Source organism: Pristiophorus japonicus, chromosome 19 (genome assembly GCF_044704955.1).
Source record: "Pristiophorus japonicus isolate sPriJap1 chromosome 19, sPriJap1.hap1, whole genome shotgun sequence".
Classification (NCBI taxonomy): Eukaryota; Metazoa; Chordata; class Chondrichthyes; family Pristiophoridae; genus Pristiophorus; species Pristiophorus japonicus.
In genome coordinates, this window is record NC_091995.1 from 87,414,135 (window position 1) to 87,426,457 (window position 12,323).

General features: G+C 49.6%; 1 protein-coding gene across 2 annotated transcripts in view; it reads right to left on the minus strand.

Moving 5' to 3' along the window:
- LOC139230018 (transportin-3-like) overlaps window positions 1-12,323 on the minus strand; it is a 67,083-nt gene that overhangs the window by 9,090 nt on the left and 45,670 nt on the right. For both annotated transcript variants that reach the window (XM_070861742.1, XM_070861743.1), the window contains exons 20-23: window positions 10,682-10,838; window positions 8,896-9,063; window positions 5,003-5,115; window positions 2,225-2,313 (exon numbers count right to left, since the gene is read on the minus strand). In XM_070861742.1, coding sequence (XP_070717843.1) covers window positions 2,253-2,313; window positions 5,003-5,115; window positions 8,896-9,063; window positions 10,682-10,838 — 499 coding nt within the window. In that variant the 3' untranslated portion in view covers window positions 2,225-2,252. The remainder of the gene's footprint in view (window positions 1-2,224; window positions 2,314-5,002; window positions 5,116-8,895; window positions 9,064-10,681; window positions 10,839-12,323) is intronic.

The window sequence follows — 12,323 nt, forward strand, 5'->3', positions numbered from 1 at the left end:
CTTCAATGCTGGGGATGTTGGCCTGAGCGAGAACACTGATGTTGGTGCGCCTGTCCTCCCAGGGGATTTAAAGGGGGAGCCACAGACTGCGTGGCTCTCCGGGGGCAGTCCTGTTGGCCATGACTGCATAAAAGGACTGAGTCGCTCGGCCACTCGGCAGTAATGCCCTGGCCGGTTGTGGGCAGAGCGACAGCGGGATGTCGGAGTTTGCGTGCTAATAAGGATAGAGCAGTAAAAGCAGCACAACATGGTCACATCGTGACACAATGGGGGGAAAATTGCAGTCGGAGGCTTCCTTCAAGCAAATGCCCCCCCGACCAAAATGTTTTAAACGAAAATACTTGGTGGTCCCGGAGGAATGCAAGATTGTGGTCAAAGGCGTACGGCAACATGTCCTCCAGGTACGTATTCGCATCCTAGGATCACGTGGGCCTGGGCCACCAATGAACATCTAGTATTTTCATTGATAATAATGGCGAGTTCCATTTGTATGAGCTCCCATTACTATCATTGCAAATACCCCCAAAAACACAGAACCACAACACAATAAATAAAAAAACATCTCACATTTAAAATTAATTGAAATCGAATGTAATTAAATGTTTTAGAAAAAATAGGGTTAAAAATTAACTTGCCTTAACGGACAGGGTTTTTAAATATAAAGATGAGTGATTAAATGTAATTTTTCCTGTTTTAAAACTCTTACGCTGGTAAAGGTAGGCTCTACGTGACATTTTGACAGATCGCTTGCACATTGCATACCGAGAACTGGCGTTTGCGAGGCCTCTTCGGGTGCGTGCGCAATTTTCGGCCCAATAAGGGAGGAGAGGTGGTTTAAAAAACATTTATTCAAAGCAATTCCCCCCTTATAGAAGAATAATGTGAAACTCATTTTAAAAATTATTCCACTTAAAACAAAAATGTCCTGCCGATATGGAGAGCGCCGAGTACCTCGCTGCTAGACCGCGCCGGCGATATAAACCACATGCAGCGCTCTGGCATGGCTTCAGTGCCAGTGGGACGTTTGGCTGCAACCCCGTCCGACAGCAGCCAGGGAGCTGCCCGATCCCACCGAGCTGCACCAGGACAGAGAATCTAAATGTCCCTCCCAGCTTGGCTGACTCACCGGTATTTGTCGGGTCAGCTTGGGAGTGGAAACCAACGTTCCCTTTGAGCTGAGCGGACATGCGGCACATTGGACCTCCCGTGCAGTCGGCTCAGCAGTTTCTCTATGGGCAAAGACGGAGCGTGCGTGGTATTTTGAATGGGTCGTGGCAGCCCTTTAAAAAGGGCCGCACGCTCTCCCCACCCACCAAAAAAACTTAAAGGGAACATTGGTTGCAATCCTGTACCATTTCACGACATATGGTGAGTGTGGGGGTGTGGGGTGTGCGTGCATGTGTGGAGGGGCGCGTGGGTAGGGCATGTGAGCACAAGGCACTCGTGGGGCGGGCGCGCGCGGACCGTGTTTGCGTGGGGGGGGGGGGCGCGCGCGCGCGGACCGTGTTTGCGCGGGGGGCGCGCGCGCGCGGACCGTGTTTGCGCGGGGGGCGCGCGCGCGCGGACCGTGTTTGCGCGGGGGGCGCGCGCGCGCGGACCGTGTTTGCGCGGGGGGCGCGCGCGCGCGGACCGTGTTTGCGCGGGGGGCGCGCGCGCGCGGACCGTTTGCGCGGGGGGCGCGCGCGCGCGGACCGTGTTTGCGCGGGGGGCGCGCGCGCGGACCGTGTTTGCGCGGGGGCGCGCGCGCGGACCGTGTTTGCGCGGGGGCGCGCGCGCGGACCGTGTTTGCGCGGGGGCGCGCGCGCGGACCGTGTTTGCGCGGGGGCGCGCGCGCGGACCGTGTTTGCGCGGGGGCGCGCGCGCGGACCGTGTTTGCGCGGGGGCGCGCGCGCGGACCGTGTTTGCGCGGGGGCGCGCGCGCGGACCGTGTTTGCGCGGGGGCGCGCGCGCGGACCGTGTTTGCGCGGGGGCGCGCGCGCGGACCGTGTTTGCGCGGGGGCGCGCGCGCGGACCGTGTTTGCGTGGGGCGCGCGGACCGTGTTTGCGTGGGGCGCGCGCGCGGACCGTGTTTTTGTGGGGCGCGCCAGTGGACCGTGTTTGCGTGGGGGGCGCGCGTGGGCCTTGTTTGTGTGGGGCGCGCGCGCGTGGGACATGGGAGTGCTGGCACAGCCTCTACAGGCAAAGTTGGTAAAGCACTACGGCAGGCCTTGACAAAGAAACTTACATGATATCTCCTTGGTAACTCGCTGACGCTATCTGTAGAACCCAGAGAATTCCATTAGAGACCAACCGATCATTGTGGCATCTTCAGCACTGCAGGGCCAAAAGAAAAGATGGCCAGTGAGTTTAAAAAAAATTTTCTCTCTACAATCTGATTACCGAAACTCTTAACAACTTGCACTCACATAGCACCTTTAACGGAATGGAATGTCCCCGGACGGTTTGCCAAGTGGGACTGGATACCGTGCGGCGTTTGGGTGACTGAAGGCATAGAGCATAAACACTGGCATGCACCAGTTGAGCCAAATGGCATGTTTCTCTGCTGTACATTCGATGGTTGAAGAGGAGGTTTTTAACAAGCCTTCTGAAAGCATACAGAAAAGGGAAGGAAGGGGTATCGAAAGGGGCATGGTGACTGGTTTCTACCATTGCTGGTGGCAAATAGCCAGAGTCGGGAGAGCAAAAGAGGCAAGTAGGGATTTGGAGAAGGTTGCATAAGCAAGTATAAGGATTTTTAAGTCACCACATTGGGGTAATAGGGAGGACAGAAGGATGAGACGTTACGGTCTGTGAGGGCCTGTTTGTGCACCCTCACATCAGGTGAGGCGATGGTAAAAGCTCCAGATATATATAATATATATATTTTACACAGCAAGAGCCAATGAGTATTTTAGCACTTGGACAAGTGACCCATTGTCCCGATACCGGCACTTTCACCATCGTTCAGACTTAGTGATGCACTGGGCAGAAAGTCACGTTACCTGCAGTAAGGGCAGGATTGGTTGTGAAATATATCACCATGCTAAATCACCGGGCCCATGGGGGAGAGAAGGTGGGGACAGCTGTCACTCTTTAAACAACAGTGATACCTGACTTACTATGTGCTTGCATTACAACACTGCCGCAGCGGGAAGCAGCTTGGTAAACAGCCATGGCTCTCAGTCCAAGGAATCTACCCGTTAATACAGGGGATGGACTCCATATGAGCAATGGACAACTCTGCCAGCATTTGTATAAGATTCTGAGGGAGCTTGACAGGGTAGATGCAGAGAGAATGTTTCCCCTCTTGGGGGAAATCTCGAACTAGGGAGGACAGTTTCAGAAGGGGTCGCCCATTTAAGGCGGAGATGAGTAGGAATTTCCTCTCTGAGAGAGTCTTGAATCTTTGGAATTCTCTCCCCCAGCAAGCTGTGGAGGCTGGGTCATCAGACAGATTTTTGAATGATGATAAGGGAGTCATGGGTTATGGAGAACGGGCAGGGAAGTGGAGTTGGTCCAAGATCAGATCATTGCGGAGCAGGCTCGAGGGGCCAATGGCCTACTCCTGCTCCTATTTCATATGTTCTTCTGAAAGAGATGACGATCATTATTCCCTGCCCATAACCCTTGATAGTCATCGGGTCAGTTTGTGACCTCGAGGAGTGGGCTGGATGCTCAAGTCCGCCAGGCGGGTTAGGACACCCCCTGATACAGCAGCATCGCCCCGCTCACCTTCCAGTGCTGCCCTCCATGATGGCACCAAGTTCTGCAGCATTATTGTTATGTTGGCCCGCCATTAGAAATAATGACACGTAACCAGAGCTGGAGACGGTGCAGAATGCAACCCAAGGCCCTTTTAGTCAGAGGGAGCCGTGCTACTACTGGTGTGACAGCGTCTCCTGGCCGTTAGATCAGAGTTGACGTCTGAAAATACCGGATATTAGAATTTGTATCTCCTGATAATTTTCCTGAAGGCGCTGGCTCTAACCGAGGTTCGCGACCACCAGTTCCAGATCTGGTCTGGTACCTCAGCCGAAGGAGGCGGCCATTCAACCCCTCGAGTCTGTCCCACCATTCAATTAGATCATGGCTGATCTGTAACTCAGCTCCATTTACCCGCCCATCCCTGGATACTCCGATCCAATAAAAATCTAGCGTTCTCAGTTGTGACAATGTTATTGATCCCAGAAACAAAGAACGCAAGAAAGACTTGCATTTGCCTTTCACGATCACCGGACACCCCAAAGTGCTTTACAGCCAATGAAGTACTTTTTGAAGTGCAGTCACTGTTGTAATGTATTAAACATGGCAGCCAATTTGCACCCAGCAAGCTCCCACAAACAGCAATGTGATAATAACCATATTATCTGTTTTATGTTATGTTGATTGAGGAATAAATATTGGCCAGGACACCAGGGATAACTCCCCTGCTCTTCTTTAAAATAGTACCATGGAATCTTTCATGTCCACCTGAGAGAGCAGACGAGGCCTCGGTTTAACATCTCATCCTGGCTGACGTCGCAGCACAGACCGTGGATCCAACCCGGCATTCTTCCAGATCTGCGTTACTCAGCTAATCACTGAATAAACTCGAATTAGCTAACAGGAAGCCATGAGGATATGAACACATGTACTACAACTCCACTGCACGCCCGGGACTGGTGTACCTTTTGGATGAGACGTCAAACCAAGTCCCCAGGTAGACGTCAAAGATCTCTTGTGGATCTTTGAAGAAGAGCAGTTAATATTGCTGGTGCCCCTGGTCAACAGTTAATCATCAGCCACCACAAAGCAGATTATCTGGTCATTTATCATACTGCTGTTTGTGGGATCTTGAGGGCTGTCGTGTTTCCCTACATTACAACAGGGGCGACACTTCATTGTGTCTGGGATGATTGGAGGACATGAAACGTGCTATATAAATGCACATTCATTCTTCCGTTGCCTACCGCAGGACCTGCCTGTGATAATCACATCCATGCTCAAATGTAATGTGCAACCGGTTAGTTACACTTTCACGTACCACATGACCTGTTTGTGGAACTCGGTCACTTGCTTCTCTGTAGCTGTAATGGCCCCGGCCGAAAGCTCCTTCGGGAGGCCCTTGAGAGCACCCTCCAGCCACTGACAGAACGTCTGGGTTCATAAACGTAGAAAACAAACAAGGCATGTTATTGACACCCGAGCAGGAGTTCGGGGGCGGGGGGGGGAGGAAACGGACACAAATAGCATTTCAGATAGGGGCCACGGGTAGTTCCAATGTTTTGGCTGGGTATCGTGCAGGAACTGCGCAGAATGTGCAGTCAGGAGGCGGGCTCACCTGGGAGTCCCTGGCCAAAGACTGCCCTGAGTGAAGGAAGAGCATCCAGGAGGGCACTGTGCATCTCGAGTCTCAGCGGCGAGAGCATGCAGAAATCAAGCACAGGCACTGGAAGGAGCGTGCGGCAAACCTGTCCCACTCTCCCTTACCCTCAACGATTGTCTGTCCTACCTGTGACAGGGACCGTGGTTCTCGTATTGGACTGTTCAGCCACCTGAGAACTCACTTTAAGACTGGAAGCAAGTCTTCCTCGATTCCGAGGGACTGCCTGTGATGATGATATATAAATGCAAGTTGCTGCTGAAACTCCATGATGAGGGAGGGAAGGGAAGGGAAGGAGCAAGGAGACGAGCGAACAAATGTCTCTCTAACACTGGGTATCCCAGCCTGAGCAGGCCATGAGGTGGGGTGAGAGTGTAACCTGCCGGCTCGTCAGAGGTCATGTCTAGCCTGTACCCAGTATCACGACTGTGGCCAGCAATTTGGTGGAACTGGGGGTGGGCAAGAGAAATCAGACATGCAGATCACAGCACTGCGCCGCTGTGTTCCCACTTTAATATACAAGCCAACCACCCAAATAACGTTGTTATTTCTTGCAGGTCTCAGATGACGCTAGTCACTTTACCAACAGCACATGTGGCCTGAACTGTACTCAGACCTCCACCTGCATTCTCGACCAGTTCATGGTGTGCATAGGAATACAGATAGGCCATTCAGCTCCACGAGCCTGTTCTGCAATTCAATTAGATCATGGCTGATCTGTATCTTAACTTCACCCACACCCACTTGGTTCTGTAACCCTTATAGAGACAGGAGTAGGCCATTTGGCCCTTCGAGCCTGCTCCACCATTCAATAAGATCATGGCTGATCATGCAACTTCAGTACCCTATTCCTGCTTTCTCTCCATACCCCTTGATCCCTTTAGCTGCAAGGTACCTTTTGAATATATCTAACAACTTTCTGTGGTAGAGAATTCCACAGGTTCACAATTCTGAGTGAAGAAGTTTCTCCTCATCTCGGTCCTAAATGGCTTACCCCATATCCTTAGACTGAGACCCCTGGTTCTGGACTTCCCCAACATCGGGAACATTCTTCCTGCATCTAACCTGTCCAATCCCGTCAGAATTTTATGTTTCTATGAGATCCCCTCTCATTCTTCTAAATTCCAGTGAATAGAAGCCTAGTCGATCCAGTCTTTCTTCATATTACAGTCCAGTCATCCTGGTGAACCTTCGCTGCACTCCCTCAATAGCAAGAATGTCCTTCCTCAGATTAGGAGACCAAAACTGTACACAATATTCCAGGTGAGGCCTCACCAAGGCCCTGTACAACTGCAGTAACGCCTCCCTGCTCCTATACTCAAATCCCCTCGCTATGAAGGCCAGCATGCCATTTGCCTTCTTTACTGCCTGCTGTACCTGCATGCCTACCTTCAATGACTGATGTACCATGACACCCAGGTCTCATTGTACCTCCCCTTTTACTAATCTGTCACCATTCACATAATAGTCTGCCTTCCTGTTTTTGCAACCAAAGTGGATAACCTCACATTTATCCACATTATACTGCATCTGTCATGTATTTGCCTATTCACCTAACCTATCCAAGTCACCCTGCAGCCTCCTCGCAGCTCGCACTGCCACGCAGCTTAGTGTCATTCGCAAACTTGGAGATATTACATTCAATTCCTTCATCTAATTCATTAATATATATTGTAAATAGCTTGGGTCCCAGCACTGAACCCTGCAGCACCCCACTAGTCACTGTCTGCCATTCTGAAAAGGACCCGTTTATTCCCACTCTTTGCTTCCTGTCTGCCAACCAGTTCTCTATCCACGTCAGTACATTACCCCCAATACCATGTGCTTTAATTTTGCACTCTTAATCTCTTGTATTTGGACTTTTGACAAGGTCCCACACACCACATCCACTGGTTACATCCTCAAAAAAGTCTAGATTTGTCAAGCATGACTGCCCTTTCATAAATCCATGCTGACTTGGACCATTGCCTAGCAAAAGGCAGACTTTCTGACTCTCCCTCACTCACTGGGAGGCAGCCCACAAGTTATATCAGTAACTGCTCTTCACAAGAGGTCGTCGATACTGTCTGGTAGTGTAGATGTGACTAACCACTGCACCACGAGGGAACACGAGAGAGTAAGTGCAAGAGAGAGAGAGAAGAACGCGGGGAGAAAACATTAATTCCCCCCGTTTTCAACCCCAGTCTGGGAGGTGAATTTGGTGTCTTATTCATTGCCCCAGCCAACTCCTTGTATGAACCAAAATAAAACAGATTGAAAGGTAACGCAGCTTGCTCATCTGGTAGGGAAAGGGAACTTCATGTTATGAATGGAACGCCTCAGAACAGTTCCAGTGAAGACCTCAGCAGAAATATTTACCAGCCTTTTCCCCTTCAGACACAAAGACAAAATACCTCGGACGCTGGAAATCTGAACTGAAAATGCGGGAAATACTCAGCAGTCGAGACAGCATTGGTGTGTCTCTCTGCACAGATACCACCTTTCCCCTTCAGATGCTGGCTGACCCGCTGTCCATTTCCAGCATTCCTTCACTTTATCTCTCTGCAAACCACCCGTGTTGGTCCATGCTGGATATTACTCCAAGCTTTTTTTTGTTCCTTTTACCAATTTTTCCACACCCATCTCTCCTAAACGCGCTAACGTTGTACAAGCAATCGGGCACCGGCTGTCCTCCGACACCTCGCCCAAGGAGCTATTTTCCGCGCGAGAACGTAGTGAGCATTAACAGGATATTCGACCAAGCAGAGCATCACACCTCAGCAATGTTCTCGTTAAGCTGCGCAGTCATGCGCAAGGTCCCGCGCAGGTCGCTCACCAGCTTTTACATCGAACATATCACACGTGCAAAAATTTGAATGGGCCACACAATGGAACAAAGGAGGCTGAGGGGAGATCTTATTGAGGTGTATAAAATTATGAGGCGCCTAGATAGAGTGGATAAGAAGGACCCATTTCCCTTAGCAAGGGGTCAACAACCAGGGGACATAAGATTTAAAGTCATTGGTAGGAGGTTTAGAGGGGTTTTGAGGGGAATATTTTTCACCCAGAAGGTGGTGGGGGTCTGGAACTCACTGCCTGAAAGGGTGGTAGAGGCAGAAACCTTCACATTTAAAAAGTACTCGGATATGCACTTGAAGTGTTGTAATCTACAGGGCTACGGACCAAGAGCTGAAAAGTGAGATTAGGTTGGATAGCTCTTCGTCGGCCGGTGCGGACATGGGCCAAAATGGCCTCCTTCTGTGCTGTAAATAAATATACATTTTTATGATTGAGGGAGGCAGGCCGCGCGGAAGGACGTTGCACCTCAGCCACTGCCACCATCCATACGAACAGACTTGTAGCGGGGAGCATCAAATGGCGATCAAGAGGGAGTATTCTGGCCGATTTCCCCCCTTCCCGCAGTCAAATCTGGGCACTGCTAGCGAGCGCAAACGAGGCACAGATCTAGATTGTCTGACTCAGTACCGAACTACACTCACCGATCCGTCAGGGAAAATAGGGAATTATAAAGATGCCACCTCCATCCCTCCCCACCCCCGGCTCCCGTCACTCACCTTCCGGTCAAAAATGCGCAGTTCCCACATGACATCGGCCACGTTTCCCAGCATGCTCGGCACAAGATAGAAGCAGCACGCCTGTACGAGCTGCGTGACGAGCAATGCTCCGCTCTCCCCGAGGAATCCGTGGACCAGGTTCTTCCGTAGCTCAAAATCTTCTTTGTGCTGAAATGTGACAAATCAGTTACCGCACGGCCTGGCGATTAAAGGCAGCCTTCATGAACATTTGGCAATGCTGAGGCCATGTACCTGCTGATGTACAAGGACAGCATTGTACCACTTTAGGCGCAATGCTTTATTCTGCCGATATGGAACAATGTGCAACGTCCTTTTAAAGGACACAAGCTTTCATTGTTATAGATTTTGGAGTCTACGGGAATCGAGGGATAAGAAGAAAGTAGAGCTGAGGTCGAAGATCAGCCATGATCTTCTTGAATGGTGGAGCGGGCTCAAGGGACCATATGGTCTTATCCTGCTCCTATTTCTTGTGTTCTTAAATAGGAATATTGAGGTCATTAGCAACAACTTGCATTCATATAGTGCCTTGAATGTAAAAATGTCCCAAGGTACTTCACAGAAGTGTTATCAAACAAAATTTGACACTGAGCCACGAGATATTGGAACGGTAGTAGGTTAAAATGAGAGCAGTATAGAGGCACAAAAATGTTTAGGGATCAGTGATATCGTAAAAATTAGTCAGAAATAACTGGCTTTCTCTTAAAACAAACTTGCATTCATATAGTTCCTTTCAGGTCATCCCAAATGCGTCACAACGAAGGAATCATTGCTGTAATATAGGCAAACGTGGCAGCCATTTGCATGCAGCAAGGTCCCACAAACATCAATGAAAAATTACCAGCGAAATCTTTTTATTGGTGGTGTTGATTGAGATATAAACGTCGACAGCAAAACAGGAGAACTCCCCTGCTCACCGTCAAATAGTGCCACGGAATATTTATATGCCCACCTCAACCATATTTACGAAAGGATATACTTGCTTTGGAGGCAGTTCAGAGAAGGTTCACTAGGTTGATTCTGGGGATGAGGGGGTTGACTTATGAGGAAAGGTTGAGTAGGTTGGGCCTCTACTCATTGGAATTCAGAAGAATAAAAGGTGATCGTATCGAAACGTATAAGATTATGAGGTGGCTTGACAAGATGGATGCAGAAAGGACGTCTCCGCTGATGGGGGAGACTAGAACTAGGGGGCACGATCTTAGAATAAGGGGCCGCCCATTTAGATGAGGAGAAATTTCTTCTCAGAAGGTTGTAAATCTGTGGAATTCACTGCCTCAGAGAGCTGTGGAAGCTGGGACATTGAATAAATTTAAGACAGAGATAGACAGTTTCTTAAACGATAAGGGGATAAGGGGTTATGAAGAGCGGGCGGGGAAGTGGAGCTGAGTCCATGATCGGATCAGCCATGATCTTATTGAATGGCGGAGCAGGCTCGAGGGGCCTTATGCCCTACTCCTGCTCCTATTTCTTATGTTCTTATGTTCTAACAGGCAGTCAGGCTTAACACCTCATCAGAAAGACCGCATCACTGACAATGCAACACTCCCGCAGCACTGTATCCCAGAGCCAGCCTAGATTATGCGCTAAGCCTTGAAGTGCGACGAAGTTTGCTGCTGACTACTTGAAAGAGAATGCAGTCACAAAGCCAAGCTGAATGGACACAAAGTCTGCTTCTAAAAGCCGTGAGGAGATCACAGCTACCTCAGATTTTGTTTTCAAACGCGATTTTACACATGGTTTAGCCTGCTCGGACCCACGTTCTCACCTCATTGATTGTCGCCACGTGAACTAGATCCTGCAGGAACTTCATTACGCTGGAGTTAGCGTCGCGGTGGTTCAGCGTGGTCGCCGCCAACGCACATCGGATGATTAAGGACATCACCGGGCTTTGGATTAAAATAACCGGACTACGCTGAATGAATCTGGAAAGAGAAACACATTCGTTTTAATGACTGTTTTACTTGTTTTTTTTGTTTTTTGCACGTTCTCAATTGGCCTCATCAACCCTGCAGTCTGGGACGGGGCAGCGAGGACGGAACAAAGGAGGGAAATCCAACCAAGATTCCCAATTGCCATCCAGGAACCCCCAAGCTTGGACATTCAGTGAGGAAAGGATTGAGCTCCACTGTGACGCTCACACGGTAGCCTGTCGACACCTAATGTTTCGGCTCACAGAGCGCGTGCTTGCGTGAGGTACTATAGGTGGTACAGATCTACAAGACTCAGTGACCCGAGGTGCAAAAATGGAAAAACTGGCAAAGATAAACATCTGGAACCACTCACTGCTCAGAACCAATGAAGCCAAAAGGCAGGGCGCTGGACACCAATTCAAAAAGGACCCAAAGGCTCGAGATCCATTTTCTAATTCTAGGGAAAACTAAGTATTTGAAACCTAACACAAATGCTGCATATTATTCCACAGGACGCAATTTCAAACTATGCAAAGGGTTAAAAACATAATTGCATTCATTCTCTCAGAGACCGCTCCATCAGTGCTAGTGCATGAAACATGCACATAACTTGACCTCTTCAGTGACCCATGATCTCAGAGGCTGACGTTTAAGAGTTTCCCAGCAGCATAGACATCTCAGGAAAACCACAATTATTTGTTACTGCGACTCAGAAACTCTCTGCGATTATTTTTTTTTAGAAGAACAATATTAGGAAGGCATCAACGTGGGAATTGATCATTGTGACCCTGGAGTGTGGGTGGAAAGTTGTTACTCCTCATCCTCTGCTCCGGTACAAATGCTGGTGACTCGCTTTGAAGTGCAGATCAGAGGCAGGGGAGGAATCTACTTGTATAAATGACTGACGTTATCAGATTCTTTTAATCTCCTTCTGACTTTGAGTGAGGAATAAGTTGAAATGCAGAAGTGAAGAAAAGCTGTGAAGCCTGGTCTAAACAGTCCCTGGAGGAACATGCCTGCACTTCGTCAATAGAAAGGAAGGCAAAAGTTGTCCAGGATCTGACTTGTGGCGGATTCTGAAATGTCGCCTCCACCCTGTTTGCTCCCCAGCGGGCCGATAAGGGCCAGCAGCTAATGGAGATAGGGAATTAAAGGGGAGAGAAACGGGTTTCCGCCTGTCAGCACTGCTTTCCTGGCACCAGACCGACAAAGTGATAACACTTTCCGAGAGTTGAACGCCTGCCATTTTCAGAGCTCCTCTCAGGCTGTCTCGTTGAAAGCAAGCAGAACTGCACATAGAATTTCTGCGTGTGAATCTTGTGAGTGCATCCCAATTACAGATGCACCTTAAGCGACGCGCTGCAAATCAGCCGATGCATCCCTCAAATGAAACAGGAGATGCAAGATCTGCCATGCAACAAGCAAATCCGGCATCTACTTCTTCGGCAGCACCTCCCAAACCCGCGACCTCTACCACCTAGAAAGACAAGGGCAGCA